The 19,155-nt window shown below is 43.6% G+C and overlaps 1 protein-coding gene across 1 annotated transcript in view; it reads left to right on the top strand.

The window, feature by feature from the left end:
• Positions 1–19,155, top strand: part of LANCL2 (LanC like 2) — a 62,784-nt gene that overhangs the window by 579 nt on the left and 43,050 nt on the right. The window contains exons 2-3 of the mRNA XM_044293423.1: positions 7,315–7,432; positions 13,674–13,881. Coding sequence (XP_044149358.1) covers positions 7,315–7,432; positions 13,674–13,881 — 326 coding nt within the window. The remainder of the gene's footprint in view (positions 1–7,314; positions 7,433–13,673; positions 13,882–19,155) is intronic.

The following is a 19,155-nucleotide window of genomic DNA, read 5'->3' as shown; positions in this document are numbered from 1 at the left end:
CTCTCAGAGTGCCCCCTGGCGGTCATGTCCTCAGCGGCAGAATGCGGTCTCCACCTGGTGGCAGCTTGTGGGGGACACACTGCTCCCTGTATACCTGTCCTAGTGCCACCAGTCATGCTGGGTCACCTGTTAACCCCTTCTATCTGGGGTAACCAAGCACTCTTTTATTTTTGTCACATTACATTTACTGCTACAGCGCTATAACTTTACATTTTTCCATCGGCTTATTTTCTGCGGGACTAGTTAGAGTGGGTTCACACTAGCGTTAGGGATTCCGTTATAACACGGAAGGACGGATCCGTTCTTCTGCCCATAGACTTGTATTGTGACGGAATGCAAAACGGAAGCCTTTAAAAGTCATGCTTTCCGTCCTAATAGAAGTCTATGAGAATCAAAATGGATCCGTCTGGGTCCCGTTATGCAAGACGGAAAACAAAGTCCTGTCGACAGGACCCAGACGGATCCGTTATGCTTTCCCATAGACTTCTATTAGGACGGAAAACAAACGGAATGCCTTTTAAAGGCTTCCGTTTTGCATTCCGTCATAATACAAGTCTATGGGCAGAAGAACGGATCCGTCTTCAAATACTTTCAGTTCACTTGCGTTTTTCCGGATCCAGCGTGTAATTCCGGCAAATGGAGTACGCGACGGATCCGAACAACGCAAGTGTGAAAGAGCCCTTATGAATTCCGTTATTTTCATAACAAAATCCCTAACGCTAGTGTGAACCCACCCTTATAGTTTTTTTATGGCACCATTTTGGTGTACAGAGACCTTAATGGTTAACTTTTATTAACTCTTTGTGAGCTCTTACATTATTATAATTTATTTTTATTTTTTTTGTTTTACTAATTTTGCCCCCCCCCCCCCCAAAAAACCCTTTAAAAGAAAAAAGATAATCTTTCTGTATCACCACATCCCGAGACCCATAACATTTTTATTTTACTTTCTACGGAGCCATGTGAGGGCTTTGGTTTTTGTGGGCCAACGTGTAGTTTTTATTGGTATCGTTTTGGGGTATGTAACACTTTTTGATCGCTTGTTGTTCATTATTTTTTTTATTTTTTTTTTTTCATGGCAAATAAGAAAATAAGTAATTCTGCATTTTTTATGGTGTTGCGGATCCGCAAAACACAGATGTCGCCCATGTGCTGTCAGCATCCGTTGCTCTGTTCTTTTGGCCCCACAAAAAGTATGAGGCATGTCCTATTCCTGTCTGTTTTGCGGACAAGAGTAGGCATTTCTATAATAGGCCTCCTGTTCTGTTCCACAAATTGCGGAAGGCACACGGGCGGCATCTGTGTTTTGCGGACCGCAAGACACTGCACGGTCGTGTAAACAAGCCCTAACTTGGATATTTTTGTAGGTCCCTCACTGCCATGTGATCTCACTCGTGGGGTGTTTTTGCCTGACAGAGGGAGCTCCCTCGCTATTAACCGCTTAAATGCCATGGTTGCTATTGATGCGGCATCGAAGGGGTTAAGCGGCCCAGATTGGCGCTTTTGCAGATCCGGGCCATTAGATCAGGAGCAGCGCTTATTCTAGGATTGTGTTCATTTTCTTTTTCTGCTAATGTGCAGCATGGTCTGTGGGGCAAAAACCCACTATGTACAGGATTAGAAAACATGGCGGCTTTCTTCTAGAAACAGCGCCACTCCCTGAATTGCAGTATCACAGACAGCCTGTGGGCAGAGGTGGTGCTGTTTCTGCATAAAAGCAGCCCCCATTGCTAGGATATGTCCCCCTTGTCTGATTGGTGCGGGTCCGACCTCTGGGACCCGCACCTACACTGAGAACGGAGCGGGAAAGGTGGCAGCCGGAGGACCCCGGGTTTCCCGCAGTCTGGCCACCGCCAAGCACTCTCCCCATAGGATTAAATGGGAGCGCATCGCGCTTGCATGTCCACCGCTCCTATTCATTTCTATGGGTCTGATGGAAATAGCCGAGACGGCGCTCAGCTATTTTCGGCAGCCCCATAGAAATAAATGGAGGGTGGCTGCGCAGTGTGCGCCCTCTACAATCTTCAGGGGTCCGTTCTCGGTGTAGGTTCTGGTCCCAGAGCTGGGAGCCGCACCTATCCGACAATGAGGCATATCCTAGCGATATGCCCCCGTTGTCTGAGATGGGAATACCCCTGTCTATGGGCCCAAATCTGTGCTTTACACCAGTGATTCTGTGCAGATTTTGCGCCTGACGATGGATGACTATTTATTAACGTGTTACCCTGTGCATGGAGTCGGCTCTAGTAATCCTAATATTACTGAAGTGCTTGTATGCCTGACAAGAACCGCGCTGGCAGATGAAGATGTCTAGGGGATGACCGTCAGCTATAGACTGTGCCCACCAGCAGTGTTTCTCTTAAAGGGGTTGTCAGCTGGATAAAGATTTCTGAGAAAAGGAGCAGGAAGGTTTAAAAAAAAAAGTTGAGGCAATACTCCAGGCATGTCCAAAGTGCGGCCCTCCAGCTGTATAAAACTACAACTCCCAGCATGCCTGGATAGCTTACAGCTATTAGGGCATGCTGGGAGTTGTAGTTTTACAACAGCTGGAGGTCCGCAGTTTGGACATGCCTGCAATACTCCATCAGTCCCCCACTGCTGCTCCACCCCTAGTGCCTCGTGACACACAGGAAGTGAGAGCTCAGCCAATCACAGCTGAGGCAGGTCACCACTGCAGACACCGATTGGCTGGCTGGGGGTGGACCCGTGTCAGACCAGCAGGTGAGGTGGGTATTGCATGTTCAATTTTTAACTCATTCTGCCCCTTTTCTAAGAAATTTTATCCACTTTAACAATTGACATCTTGCGGATTTCAAAATTTCCACCACAGGACAATTTCCACACTGTGTACATGAGATTTTGGACATCTCATTTACTTGGCTTGTACTGTGCTATAGTGCGAATTTTATGCACAGAAACTCTCTGTCTAAGGGCTCATTCAGAAGGTAGTATGCTGGCCGCAAGTGTGTGTGTGTGTGTGTGTGTGTGTATATATATATATATATATATATATATATATAATTTCTTTTTTTTGCTGACAGCTCAGCATGTCCGCGAAAAACGGATTGTACTTCAATAGGCCATGTCCTGATTCTCACTGACAAGTATACGACATGTTTTATTTGTTTTGTGGAGCCGCAGAATGGAAGAAAAAGGCCCCATAGAAGTGAATAGGTCTACATCTAATCCGCAAAAAAAATGGACCTGCATTTTTGCGGACAGCATACGGCCGTCTGAATGAGCCCTAATACATACCCCTCACAATGCTGAGGGACATGTCCTTTCTCGGCACGGCCGTGGCTTTAGACCATCGCCCCGCGATCCTTAGTTCTGTCTCCCATTGAGCTGTATGGGAGGCAGAGAGGACACCGCCGCTGGCGGGTTTTCAGTGAAAAATTTCAGCTTAAAAAGCCGCCATGTGACTGTCCCCTTAGGGTTTACAGAAGAAGCCAAGTGGATGGAAACATTTCACCTCCATGCGGCATAATAAAGTCTGTGTGCCTCGTGGTGCAGATGTTACAGGGGTTGTCCCACCTGGGATAGCGATGGCATATCGATAGTGAGACCCGGGATAGCGATGGCATATCGATAGAGAGCATAATGGATTTGACATTTTTCTTTGTTTCAAGACTAAATAAAGTATTATGGATTTTGGCCTCATGTCCACATCCACGTGTCCGTTGCACAACAAGATACATGTCCTATTTTTAGCTGTAAAATGCGGACCACAGAGTGTGCAAAAAAAACCACAGATGCAACACAGATGTCATGCGTGTTGAGACTGCAAAACAGATACGGTCGTGTGTATGAAGCCTAGTGCTGAACAGGCACTACCGATTTTAATACATATGCAAATTAACCTGAGATGAGTCATCTCAGGGACAGGACTCATCTCAGGTTAAATTGCATATGTAGCAAATCGCTTTGTTAGTTTTTTACACAATAAAAGCACAGAGAGCTATGGGGACTGGATATTGCGGACGTGCTAGCGGCCATCTAGCAACCCATGTCCTCAGCTCTATACACAAACTCCCGGTGACAGGTTCCCTTTAAATAGCAGAGACCTGCGGCACATGTATGCGATCACCCATGAGGCTGATTGCATACATTTCCCTTTCAGATGCCGTGGTCAAACGTGACCATGTCATCTGAGCAGTCCGGAAGCAGAAGCCGCGCCCTTCCCCTCCGATAACGGCGTTCCCCAGCTGAGATCGGGGAACCTTTTACATTGCCCAAATAGACTGTAGCCTCAAGCAGGCTTCGGAGTCTATTAGAGAAATATACCAATACAGGACCACTAGGTGGCAGCCCTAGATTGTTATATTGAAAACTATAGCCATCAATTAACACAATGGGCAATCTAATGATCACCAGTTATTGTCACCCAGGGTGACTTAAAAAAAAGTTTTTACAAATATAAAAAATAATTAAAGTTCAAATCACCGCCCTAAAAATAAAAATACTTAACTAATAAAAAAAAACATTATGGGCATCGCCGCGTGTGAAAATGCACATACTATTAAAATATAACAATATTAATAGAAAATGGCGTAACGGGGAAAAAAATTAAAACAGCCAATTTGCCATTATTTGTCACTTCAACTCCCCAATATTTTTTTTGTGGTATTGTTGTAACCGTACTGACCTGGAGAATGAAGATAACAGGTCAATTTTACAGCATAGTGTACGGTGTAAAAAAAAAAAAAAAAAACTTTGTCAGAATTGCGTTATGAGTATGTCCCTTTAAATGGATTCTGTCACCCAGATTCTGCTTACAGAGCCGTGTATAGCGTCTGTCAGATCTCCTATAGCATGTCCACAATATACCTTTGTCATATATATGAATCCTATGAGACCAACAGTGTCCAGACCTAGTGACAACTCACCATTAAAATAAAACTGCGTCTGCCATACAGCTGTGACCAAAACATAATCCCATAGCAGGACCCACAGATTATGCAGAAAATCGATTTTATAAATATGTAAATTACCTCAGAAAATAGTCCAACCATGTCAAGCAAAGTGTGCCGACAGCTGGCGCATGCGCAGTCCGTTCCCTGAGGCTGATGCCAGCACAGAGATAGACCGCGCGGGCGCTTACTTGTGGTGTACAGGTGCATGCGCGAGATTACGACAATTCCGCTGATAGATGTCAGGGGAGCAAGGAGGGGACTTTGGGATGCGGGGCGGTGCGGACTCCTTTGAAATGGGCGCTGCTGGGCTCCATAGACATTAGGGACAGTCCCTTGGGCTCTTTTCAGAGGTAATTTACATATTTATAAAATCGATTTTCTGCATAATCTGTGGGTCCTGCTATGGGATTATGTTTTGGTCACAGCTGTATGGGGTACGCAGTTTTATTTTAATGGTGAGTTGTCACTAGGTCTGGACACTGTTGGTGTCATAGGATTCATATAGATGACAAAATTATTGTGGACATCCCATAGGAGATCTGACAGACGCTATAAACGGCTCTATAAGCAGAATCTGGGTGACAGAATCCATTTAAAAGGACATACTCAGACATCCCTCCATTTTTACCCAGGCAGCCCGCCTGACTTGAGCATCGGAGCAGTTCATGCTCCGATGCTCTCCTTTGCCCTGCGCTAAATCGCTCAGGGAAAAGGCATTTTCAGGAGTTCCGGTGACGTGGGGCTGCCAGGAAGCCCAGTGACGTCACCAGCACTGATGGGCGGGTTTTAGCGCTGCCCTAGCCTGTAAAACGGCTAAGGCAGCGCTAAAGCATGCCCATAAGAGCCGGTGACGTCACCGAACACACTGCCAAGCGGAGGTGTTATTATAAACAAAAGAGCCCTTGCCCTGCGCGATCCAGCGCAGGGGTACTGCCTGGGTGGAATTATGGGTATGTCCGGGTTCAGCTCTGAACCCGGTCAACCCCTTTAAGTCCCCGATGGGAACACCCCTTTAAATCCACAGCATATATGTCACCCTTTGCAAGGCAAGGGGTAAGTTTGCAGCAACACTTTTGAAGAAAAAAAATCAAGATCGAGGTGTTCATTACTGTGAACTATTAGGTAGGAGTTTCACGTTGAGGGTGTTGAGCGTTATTTTGTCAGCTGGCGCTCAGAGCTTTCCTGTCATGGTGTCAGGTCAGTCAGGCTGTTATCCTGGCATCATCGTAGCGGTCGATAGGATTCCAGGGACGCTCTCTGTGAAAGCCTCTGTCATCCTCCCAGGAGGCTTTCTACCTTTGTAGCTGTCTTTCCCCAGAAATGAACACCATCCTCTGCCCTCTCAGGGGATTTCTAACGCGTCCGCTGTAACGTGTGCTCAGAAGGAACATCTCCCGTATTAATATCCAGCAGAATGATAGCAGTGAGTCGATGAATTGACGTGTGCCCGGTGAAAAAATATCATAGGAAAGGAAAAACATTTATGGAGATGTTTAATAAAATTCACTAGTCTTACTTTTCATATAGAACAAACGTTTCTGGAAGAAGAAAATTCATATCGACACCTCATGGTCCAGCGTACATGTGGGCATGCCGCCAGGCAGTCTAGATAACAGCTGATATAATCCCACCGCAATACAGCGTCAAGACATCTGAAGAACAGACCCCTCTAAAGTGAGGCACCATTGACTGCTTACACCTGTATTGTTTCAGTAATCAACTAAACTGCCGACAGCACTAGGTAGGGGCTGGGGAGAGCAGTACAAACATATATTTTCTGGAGCTTTTATTGTCAGGAGTAGTGTGAATGAGGTTTTATTCTGCCAGCTTCTGTTCCTGCACTTGCACTGGATTCAGAGCTCTCTGGTCGCGGCCCCTCCTCTCTGCTCTGAGTGACAGCTATAGTGGGGTCCTGGTTGGATGCAGGAGCTGTCACTCGTAGAGAGGAAGGGCTGTGAAGCAGCTCAATACATAAAGCACTTCACAGTGCAGCCCGCCCTAGGCACTTGCCTAGCAGAATAAAACTTCATATTCACAATACTTCTGATAATAAAAGCTTCAAAAAAGGTACGTTTGTACTGCTCTCCCCAGGCCCTGCTGGCCGACTCGCTGACTAATGATCTGAATGATTGTTAGGTCTGCCTTACTAAATCCAGTTGGCTCTAATCAGGGGACGTTTGACTTTCTACAATGAATACTGTTTTTTCTTCTAAATATTTCTGGGTCACGTGGGGCAATGTAGATGCAAGCAATTGCCAGTATACAAACACTTTTCCATGGGCATCTCATTTCTTCAGACTGTATCTTTCTGTGTATTAATCTTATTGGTAATTGTATTTCATACAATTCTTATGTCTTTAGTTATGTTTATTGGAAACCCACATATTCTTCCTCCTTATAGATTACAGGAAGCTTTTCAAGACGCATCCAGGCGAAAATTAGTGACCTGCTGCAACAAATGGAGGAAGGTCTAAAGACTGCTGACCCACATGACTGCTCTACTTATACTGGGTATACAGGTGGGTGCTACATTGGGTACACACTGAATGGCCTCTTTATTAGAGACACTGACCCGCTCTGGGTACTGACCCGCTCTGAGCAGCCCATTCTACCTTGTGCCAGACATGTCTATAGGATTGGGATCTAGAATCTCAACTGTGAAGGCCAGGGAAGCAAGGAAAACTCTGTCATGTTCCTGGAATCTGTCCATGACCATCCAAACCTCGTGGCATGGTCCCAAAGGATTTATTTCAGGGTTATACACCCATCTACTGAATGCTAAATGTAAACTGGCTCCATTAAAGGTGATATCAAAATGGCAATCATTGATACTAGACCTTGCTGATGATGATATTGAGGATTTACTAGAATCTCCAGTGCTGGTTTCTCCAGCAATAAATAATATGTTTATACAGTTATGTATAATACACTAGGGGTACTTATCGCCTTTGCGTTTGTTTAACCACTTCAACCCCGCTAGCTGAAACCCCCTTAATGACCAGGCCACTTTTTACACTTCTGTACTACACTACTTTCACCGTTTTATTGCTCGGTCATGCAACTTACCACCCAAATGAATTTTACCTCCTTTTCTTCTCACTAATAGAGCTTTCATTTGGTGGTATTTCATTGCTGCTGACATTTTTACTTTTTTTGTTAATCGAAATTTAATGATTTTTTTTCAAAAAAAATGTCATTTTTCACTTTCAGTTGTAAAATTTTGCAAAAAAAACGACATCCATATATAAATTTTTCGCTAAATTTATTGTTCTACATGTCTTTGATTAAAAAAAAAAATGTTTGGGCAAAAAAAAAAAATGGTTTGGGTAAAAGTTATAGCGTTTACAAACTATGGTACAAAAATGTGAATTTCCGCTTTTTGAAGCAGCTCTGACTTTCTGAGCACCTGTCATGTTTCCTGAGGTTCTACAATGCCCAGACAGTAGAAAACCCCCACAAATGACCCCATTTCGGAAAGTAGACACCCTAAGGTATTCGCTGATAGGCATAGTGAGTTCATAGAACTTTTTATTTTTTGTCACAAGTTAGCGGAAAATGATGATTTTTTTTTTCTTACAAAGTCTCATATTCCACTAACTTGTGACAAAAAATAAAAACTTCCATGAACTCACTATGCCCATCACAAAATACCTTGGGGTGTCTTCTTTCCAAAATGCGGTCACTTGTGGCGTGGTTATACTGCCCTGGCAATTTAGGGGCCCATATGTGTGAGAAGTAGTTTGCCATCAAAATCTGTAAAAAATGACCGGTGAAATCCGAAAGGTGCTCTTTGGAATGTGGGTCCCTTTGCCCACCTAGGCTGCAAAAAAGTGTCACACATCTGGTATCGCCGTACTCAGGAGAAGTTGGGCAATGTGTTTTGGGGTGTCACTTTACATATACCCATGCTGGGTGAGAGAAATATCTTGGCAAAAGACAACTTTTCCCATTTTTTTTATACAAAGTTGGCATTTGACCAAGATATTATTTCGCCCAGCATGGGTATATGTAAAATGACACCCCAAAACACATTCCCCAACTTCTCCTGAGTACGGCGATACCGCATGTGCGACACTTTTTTGCAGCCTAGATGCGCAAAGCGGCCCAAATTCCTTTTAGGAGGGCATTTTTAGACATTTGGATCCCAGACTTCTTCTCACGCTTTCGGGCCCCTAAAAAGCCAGGGCAGTATAAATACCCCACATGTGACCCCATTTTGGAAAGAAGACACCCCAAGGTATTCAATGAGGGGCATGGCGAGTTCATAGAATTTTTTTATTTTTTTTTTGGCACAAGTTAGCGGAAATTGATATATATATTTTTTTTTTTCTCACAAAGTCTCCCTTTCCGCTAACTTGGGACAAAAATTTCAATCTTTCATGGACTCAATATGCCCCTCACGGAATACCTTGGGGTGTCTTCTTTCCAAAATGGGGTCACATGTGGGGTATTTATACTGCCCTGGCATTTTAGGGGCCCTAAAGCGTGAGAAGAAGTCTGGAATATAAATGTCTAAAAAATTTTACGCATTTGGATTCCGTGAGGGGTATGGTGAGTTCATGTGAGGTTTTATTTTTTGACACAAGTTAGTGGAATATGAGACTTAGTAAGAAAAAACAAAAACAAAAAAAAAACAATTTCCGCTAACTTGGGCCCAAAAAAATGTCTGAATGGAGCCTTACAGGGGGTGATCAATGACAGGGGGGTGATCAGGGAGTCTATATGGGGTGATCACCCCCCTGTCATTGATCACCCCCCTGTAAGGCTCCATTCAGACGTCTGTATGATTTTTACGGATCCACGGATACATGTATCGGATCCGCAAAACGCATACGGACGTCTGAATGGAGCCTTACAGGGGGGTGATCAATGACAGGGGGTGATCAGGGAGTGTATATGAGGTGATCACCCCCCTGTAAGGCTCCATTCAGACGTCCGTATGTGTTTTGCGGATCCGATCCATGTATCCGTGGATCCGTAAAAATCATACGGACATCTGAATGGAGCCTTACAGGGGGGTGATCAATGACAGGGGGGTGATCAATGACAGGGGGGCGATCAATGACAGGGGGTGATCAGGGAATCTATATGGGTGATCACCCGCCTGTCATTGATCACCCCCCTGTAAGGCTCCATTCAGACGTCCGTATGATTTTTACGGATCCACGGATCGGATCCGCAAAACACATACGGACGTCTGAATGGAGCCTTACAGGGGGGTGATCACCCATATAGACTCCCTGATCACCCCCCCCTGTCAGGCTCCATTCAGACGTCCGTATGATTTTTACGGATCCACGGATCAGATCCGCAAAACACAAACGGACGTCTGAATGGAGCCTTACAGGGGGGTGATCAATGACAGGGGGGTGATCAATGACAGGGGGTGATCAGGGAATCTATATGGGTGATCACCCGCCTGTCATTGATCACCCCCCTGTAAGGCTCCATTCAGACGTCCGTATGTGTTTTGCGGATCCGATCCATGTATCCGTGGATCCGTAAAAATCATACGGACATCTGAATGGAGCCTTACAGGGGGGTGATCAATGATAGGGGGGTGATCAGGGAATCTATATGGGTGATCACCCGCCTGTCATTGATCACCCCCCTGTAAGGCTCCATTCAGACGTCCGTATGTGTTTTGCGGATCCGATCCGTGAATCCGTAAAAATCATACGGACGTCTGAACGGAGCCTGACGGGCGGGTGATCAATGACAGGCGGGTGATCAATGACAGGAGGGGTGATCAGGTAGTCTATATGGGGTGATCAGGGGTTAATAAGTGACAGGGGGGGGTGTAGTGTAGTGTTTTGTGGTACTTTACACAGCTACCTGTGTCCTCTGGTGGTCGATCCAAACAAAAGGGACCACCAGAGGACCAGGTAGCAGGTATATTAGATGCTGTTATCAAAACAGCGTCTAATATACCTGTTAGGGGTTAAAAAGTCTCGGCTCGCGCGAGATGACGCGTATATGCGTCACTCTGCGCAGAGCTGCCGCCTCCGGACCGCAGATCTGCGTTAGGCGGTCTGGAGGCGGTTAAAATTGGTGCATTAACTCATTCTTGCTGTCATAGGTGCTCCATGGAAGGTGCTGACTTTTGGCATCTGATATGGATGTGCTCACACATTCAGAGGTTCTGGACAAAAATCACTGATTCTTGTGGGACGCCCAGTACCCATGGACCCCAAATTGTGCATCTTTGGTATTTTAGATGATGAGTTATGGGATCATTATGAGAAGATATTTTTGAGGGAGACCTTGTTTCTGTCACGGAAGGCAGTAGCAATTAGGTGGATGGGGGAGAAAGGACCCACATTGAATCAGTGGAAAAACTTAGTAAATACCATCATCCCATATGAGAATATTGTATACAAGAATAGAGGATGTGCCTCCAAGTCTGCTAAAGTGTGGGAAAGGTGGTGCTCTTCACCGCAGTCAATGTACACTAGACAGGATCTTTCTAATTCTTTAGCTGCTGTATCAAGACAATTGTGAACTCATGTACTGCATTGAATGTAATGAGAGCAATCATAACAATATATATGGAAATGTGTATTTGGTAACACGAATGGTCGACATGACATGGTACAGATTGTATTTGTGATTTTCGTACGGTACATACCGTTGTATGTACTTTATATAGCTTGTGTATTTTGTATGCTCAATAAAAAGAATAAAAATAAAAAAACTTGTGGCATGGTGCATTGTACTGCTAAGTGTCCTTGTGCCATAGGGTAAACGGCTGCCATGGAGGGATGAAATAGTTCAGCTACAACCATTAGGTGAGCTCTAGTGTCCATAATTATCAGAGAACCCAACATGTACCAAGAAAACATGAATCACTCCATTACTGCACTTCCACCAGCCTGAACTGTTGACGGGAAGGGTTCATTGTTTCACACTGCTTGTGCCATCAGCATGGTACAGCAGAGACCTGGATTCCTCTGACCAGGTGATTTCCACTTTTTAGGGATCCAGTTGTTTTGCCCTCTGGAGTCTTGCCTTTCCATTTCCCCTAGACAGTTATGGCGCTTAAACTGATCATCTGCTGTTATAGCCCATCGGTGCTAAGGAGCAACTAGTTGTACGGTCAGACATGTTAGTTGGTGCTCCAGTATTTGGCTGCAGTTTTCTTAATTTGCACTGCCTGTTTGTCAGAACAGATAAACGTGGAAAAAGGGGAACCTTGAATTGGCGCTGCTCCCCCAGGGATGAGTTATGAGAACTGGCATCTCTTCCATATGTTTATTCACCATGTACCGTTAACGCATTTGAGGACTGGACTAGTCCCTTCATCGGGTACAATGCCAGATGTTTATTAGAACAATTCTTGACGAGTAGTTTATGTCCACAGGATCCCCTTTCACTGGGTGTTTTTCCTCGATCACACCATTCTCTGAATGGAAACCCCCGGCTAGTCTAGGACCAATGACCATGGCTAGTATGAGGTTGCTCAGATCCACAGAAAACCTGGTCGTTCTATAGTACTCCACTCACGGATCGCATATAGAGAGACTCCAGTCATGAACAGAGCGGGTGTCTTCAGTAAAGTAACAGCTCAGGGAACCTGTCGGCATGAATATGCCATCCAGTCTACTGGCATCATAATATATAGCAGGGTGAGATGGCTGTAACATTTTATAGGAAATTTTTTAGTATAACTTATTGATTGGAATCCTTGATCTTTCCATGCTTTAGAGTCCAGTGGGTGGAGTCAGTGAGTAGGACCACCCACTAAACATAGAACGAGCAAGGCTTTCTGTCACTAAGCTACACGTTATACTGAATCATTTCCTATAAAAGTACACAGGTACAGTGCATCAATCTACTCAGCATATCCCACTCGGATCGGACTACATGTTTAACCTTACAGGACGTGGCCTGTTTTTTTATTTTCATTTTTTTTTCCACACCTTCCAAGAGTCCAAATTTTTTTCATTTTTTTTGTTCACATACCCGTTTAAAAGCTTCTTTTTCCAGGACAAGTTCTATTTTTTTAATGGCCCTGTTTATTTTACCACAGCTTGGATTGGAAAACGTGGAAAAAAGTTCTGTGCAGTAAAATTGGCGAAAAATTCCACCAAGGTTTTATAGCATGACCTTATTCTGCTGGTCAGTACAGTTACAGCAATTCCCAATTTATGTAGTTTTTATTATGTTTTGCTACTTTTTTTTTATAACTTTTAAAAAATGTTTTTCTTTGCCAGATTCTGACACCATAACCTTTTTTTATTTATCTGCAGAGCTGTATGGGGGCTTGGTTTTTGCGGGGTGTACAGTGGTTTTTAATAGTGTCATAAGACTAAGATCACATTTTATTCAAATTTTGGCTGGGGACAAGGCGACCATGAAGTTTTTTTTCTTTTTTTCCTTTACGGCATACACCACGCAGGAAAAGTATTTTTATATTTTAATAGTTCAGACGTTTTTTGGATGCAGTCTTACCTGTTATGTTGTTTTTTATTATTAGTTATGTTTATAAAATTGAGAAGGGAATTATTATTTATTTTTGTATTTTACGTTTTTAAACTTTTTTCTTTAATTTTTTGTCCCTTTAGAAGACTTGGACTTGGGATCTTCTGATCGCTTGTCCCAAACACCCCAGTAGAATAGTATTGTGGTTTATAGGGTTTCATTGCCGTTATTGCACTTGTTATATATCTGTAGGTAATGTGCAAGTATACACATAGGTGATGTTCATCATTGGGACTGCAGTAGATATAAGTAACCCTCTTTACTGCTCTTCTCTTGTAGGCACAGCCCTCCTCTACCTGCAGCTTCATCGCATCACTAAAGACCAGGCTCACTTACAGCGCTCTCTCGATTATGTGAAAAGAATTCTGCGCAACCTGAACGGCCGAAGAGTCTCATTCCTGTGCGGTGATGCCGGGCCTCTTGCTGTAGGTGCTGTTGCCCATCACAAGCAGCAAAATGAAACGGAATCCAAGGATTGTATTGCAAAGTAAGGACGTAGAGATCAGCAAAGTACAAACTGACACCACTTTTATCCAGTCAGTATTTAGTTAGTGTTTTGGTCAGTTTTTTTTAAGCCAAAGCCAGGGGGAAAAGATTTGGACTGTGTTTGGACCCACTCCTAGTACTGGCTTTGAAATATTGATGCAAAATATCAAACTACTGCTGTGTGATAGCCTGACATTCAGGTCCATCAAAGCAATATATTGTGTACAGTTGTGGCCAAAAGTTTTGAGAATGACACAAATATTAGTTTTCACAAAGTTTGCTGCTAAACTGCTTTTAGATCTTTGTTTCAGTTGTTTCTGTGATGTAGTGAAATTACACGCACTTTTATCGACAATTACATGACATTTATGCAAAGAGTCAGTATTTGCAGTGTTGGCCCTTCTTTTTCAGGACCTCTGCAATTCGACTGGGCATGCTCTCAATCAACTTCTGGGCCAATTCCTGACTGATAGCAACCCATTCTTTCATAATCACTTCTTGGCGTTTGTCAGAATTAGTGGGTTTTTGTTTGTCTACCTGCTTCTTGAGGATTGACCACAAGTTCTCAATGGGATTAAGATCTGGGGAGTTTCCAGGCCATGGACCCAAATGTCAACGTTTTGGTCGCCGAGCCACTTGGTTATCACTTTTGCCTTATGGCACGGTGCTCCATCGTGCTGGAAAATGCATTGTTCTTCACCAAACTGTTGTTGGATTGTTGGAAGAAGTTGCTGTTGGAGGGTGTTTCGGTACCATTCTTTATTCATGGCTGTGTTTTTGGGTAAAATTGTGAGTGAGCCCACTCCCTTGGATGAGAAGCAACCCCACACATGAATGGTCTCAGGATGCTTTACTGTTGGCATGACACAGGACTGATGGTAGCGCTCACCTTTTCTTCTCCGGACAAGCCTTTTTCCTGATGCCCCAAACAATCGGAAAGAGGCTTCATCAGAGAATATGACTTTGCCCCAGTCCTCAGCAGTCCATTCACCATATTTTCTGCAGAAGATCAATCTGTCCCTGATGGTTTTTTTTGGAGAGAAGTGGCTTCTTTGCTGCCCTTCTTGACACCAGGCCATCTTCCAAAAGTCTTCGCCTCACTGTGCGTGCAGATGCGCTCACACCTGCCTGCTGCCATTCCTGAGCAAGCTCTGCACCGGTGGCACTCTGATCCCGCAGCTGAATCCTCTTTAAGAGACGATCCTGGCACTTGCTGGACTTTCTTGGACGCCCTGAAGCCTTCTTAACAAGAATTGAACCTCTTTCCTTGAAGTTCTTGATGATCCTATAAATTGTTGATTGAGGTGCAATCTTAGTAGCCACAATATCCTTGCCTGTGAAGCCATTTTTATGCAACGCAATGATGGCTGCACTCGTTTCTTTGCAGGTCACCATGGTTAACAATGGAATGATTTCAAGCATCACCCTCCTTTTAACAGGTCAAGTCTGCCATTTTAACCCAATCAGCCTGACATAATGATCTCCAGCCTTGTGCTTGTCAACATTCTTACCTGAATTATCAAGACGATTACTGAAATGATCTCAGCAGGTCCTTTAATGACAGCAATGAAATGCAGTAGAAAGGTTTTTTGGGGATTAAGTTAATTTTCATGGCAAAGAAGGACTATGCAATTCATCTGATCACTCTTCATAACATTCTGGAGTATATGCAAATTGCTATTATAAAAACTTAAGCGGTAACTTTTCCAATTTCCAATATTTATGTAATTCTCAAAACTTTTGGCCACAACTGTACACTTACATAGATATCAAGCTGATCCTGCTGACACAAGCACATTGACCACTCACTGATGGATAATATATACCTACACACACACAGTCAAAAGTCTCAGGACACCCTTTTATTTCAGAAACGGAAGGTAAAAGGAAATATCTGAATACCCCAGCAAGTAATGGGTGAGGAGCCTATCTTTTAGGCTATGTCCGGAACATGGCCACCATATTGGATCAAGGGCAAATTTTTCCAATGTGAAGGAGGTCATGTAGTATATCAAAGACACATTTAACACATCAAATAGCTGTGCGTCACAGGGAACGTTCCCGGTTGTTGTTGCAACTTTCTGAGTTGATAACTTTTGAACCACGAGATATTGAAAATCTGATTGCAGCAATTGATTTCTGAGAAAATTCTTGTCTTCTTTAATATGCTACATGAACCCCTTCCTATTGGAAAAATTTGCTTTTTTGATCCAGTATGGCTGCTTTCAAGATGGTGGCCATGTTCCAGTTATAGCCTAAAAGATAGGCCCTCTCACCTCTCCTATTACTGAAGTTGTCCTTGTCTTATGTGGTAGTACGATGTCAGCAGCAGATCCTTTAAAGGGGTTTCCCCACAAAAAATATTTTTCCTTTTTTTAAACCAGTTCTTGGATCTGCAACTGCATGTAATTAGCAATTTACTAAAGCGACCGTCTGTATAGCGCCACCTGCTGTTTGCACTTTGTCTAAATACTTTGTCCAGCTCAACGAGGTTGACATACATGCTCAGTGCCATCCTCCCTCATCCCCGAAGCTGCCAACTTGAAATAAATCTAGCAGAGCAATTGCAACAATGAACAGACAGATCTCTGGATCCATGTGAGGTACAGGGCTGGTTTGGAGTTTGTTAGAAGGTGATTGTCACGTGTATGATGTCTGATATTCATTTTTTTTTTTTACAAAAGGCGGTGTTGCCAGTATGATATACTAGGCAGTGTTCTGCTAGTAGACCTTAGGTCTTGGGCATTCATGTGGATGGTACTGTGATATGTACCATCTACCTAAACCACACCTTACAACTTACAGAACTGAAAGGGCTTACCCCATGATTAATATAAGAAATCTGATAGCATATAACAATCTCTTTCTAACAAGGCTAGAACCTCATGGAGATCCAGAGCTTTCACCATTTCTCCAGCTGGTAGTTCGGGGAGGGGGATGTTCTTTCTCAGGGGCAGCTGTCTCCCTATCACAGCTTCAGGGTCCATTCACACGTCCGTGGTGTATTGCGGATCTGCAATACATCCAGCCGGCACCCCCCATAGAATTGCCTATTTGTGTCCGCTATTGCAGACAAGAATAGGACATGTTAATTTTTTTGCGGAGCCGCGACCCGAAAGTTTCGGGGCCGTGCTCTCCGCATCTATTCCTGCCCCATTGAGAATGAATGGGTCCGCACCCGTTTCCGATATTGCATAACTGATGCGGACCCATTTGCGGAACTGTGGAAAGACACGCCCTGAGGTTCCATTCTGCTACAGTTCTGTCACAGCTTTTAGCTACAGCTGGTGGCAGTTGAAGGATGGAACTCAGCATGTGTGTCCACCTGAGAAATGAGGAGAAGAACAAACAGCAGGTGACACTATGCAGACATTTTAATGACTAGCTCAGTGGCTATACTAAATGTTATTGCATAGAATTACAAAGTATTCACATCCAGGTGCTGATTTGAACAATACAGAAAGCTTTTTGTGGGATAACCTCCTTAAAGGTTCTGCTGCTAACCTCCTGGTGTCGGATACCAGAGGACACCTTCACAGGTCTTGTGGAGTCGATGCCTTGACAAGCATCTAAACAGTATTAATGTTATGGCTGATCAGTGTAATGTCTTTGTGTGGTTTTTAAGCCTTGTCATTACCATTGGTATTCTATGGGGGAATTATTGATTTTAGCATTACCAGATGACTAGAGCAATAGTCTGCATGTTCCTGCCCTTAACTGACGGAGCTTGTATTTTGTTGGTGGCGCTAATTATGTTTCTAAATTCATTCATTTCCCAAGTGATTCCCTTCCATGGAGATACATCCCATTTATATCCTTAATGCAAATCATTAGTTACATTAAAGCTAGTCCTTTAAAATAAAGTCTGATATTGGGTAAAGGCACAGTACATTTATTCAGGCTAATTTAAATGTGAGGAGAAGAATGCTTTTATATAAAGGACAGCCTGGTCCCTGTGGGAAGAGGGATTTCAGAACCTGGTCCTTATCGACATGTGGCACTGAGCCACTCAAAGTTTAACTAGTTCACTGCTTAAAGGATAGAATTGGGATTTCTTCCGGATTTTAATTTTTATATACAGTATATATGTACAATAAGGTGGGGAATAATCAAGCCCTGCACTACAGAATTCTAACTTCAAAAAGTTGAAAAATAGGGTTTTGAAACTTTTTTTAGTCACTTGCACAAAAATTTTGCATTTTACACCACTCACTACAGTGTTGAAAAGTGTGAATGCTTAGCCTGTGTGTTAACCATTTTAGAAATGTTAATCATAAATATATTTTATGTTCTATGAGTCACTGTTTTATCAAATACAGTGATAAGCTGGGTGTTCTAGTGGTGATGGAAAATTTGTTCTCACCTCTCCTGTGTTCTCTTCTCTACTACCAAAGTTTTTCAGTGAAGTCACGTGCGACTTAGTGAATAACTAACTTCCGCTCATTGGAGCCCATACATTTTAATACTATACTGAGACGGATCTCCGTACAGTATTAATCCGAAATTTTAAACAAAGACTTTGGATTTAGCATCCGAAGAGCTTTGCTCAACACTAGTGGTAGATAATCAGTTCTCCCCTCTCCCGTGGTCTCCCCTGTCCTTATACTATATATGTGATAAGCAGAGTGTTCTATTGGTGATATATAATCAGTTCCCACCTCTCCCGTCCCTTATACTGTAAACAGGGTGTTCTAGTGGTAATAGACAATCAGTTCTCACCTCTCTTGTGTTCTCTCCTGCCCCTTATACTATAATCGGTGATAAGCCGGATGTTCTAGTGATAATTGATAACCAGTTCTCGCCTCTCCTGTGTTCTCCCATGTACCTTTTATAGTATAATCAGTGATAAGCAGGGTGTTTTAGTGGTAATAGATAATCAGTTCTCACCTGTCTTGTATTCTCCCCTGTACCTTATACTATAATCTGTAATAAGCGGGGTGTTCTAGTGGTAATAATCGCAGTCACAGACTTCTTCGCAGACAACCGGATTTAATGTCCAAACTGGTGCTTTATTGTGGCACTTCAGCACCCACACAAACATAAGCATCAACATGAAATAAACACCTGCCCGTCTGGCCTCTAACTAATACACAGTCGTTTTCCCTGACTCACAGGTTACACACAGGGTCTCAGGCTCCTACCCTCTTTGTAGGGTCACTTCCTCTCCCCAGTCATACACAGAGGGTTGTCTTATCCCTGCTTGATTATAGCCCCGCTGACCTCACCTGTGATATCCTCCGCTAATGGGAATACCTGTAGTGGACTAGGAGTGTGG

This window comes from Bufo gargarizans, chromosome 5, assembly GCF_014858855.1.
Source record: "Bufo gargarizans isolate SCDJY-AF-19 chromosome 5, ASM1485885v1, whole genome shotgun sequence".
Classification (NCBI taxonomy): domain Eukaryota; kingdom Metazoa; phylum Chordata; class Amphibia; order Anura; family Bufonidae; genus Bufo; species Bufo gargarizans.
This window is presented reverse-complemented; position numbering and strand designations above follow the sequence as displayed.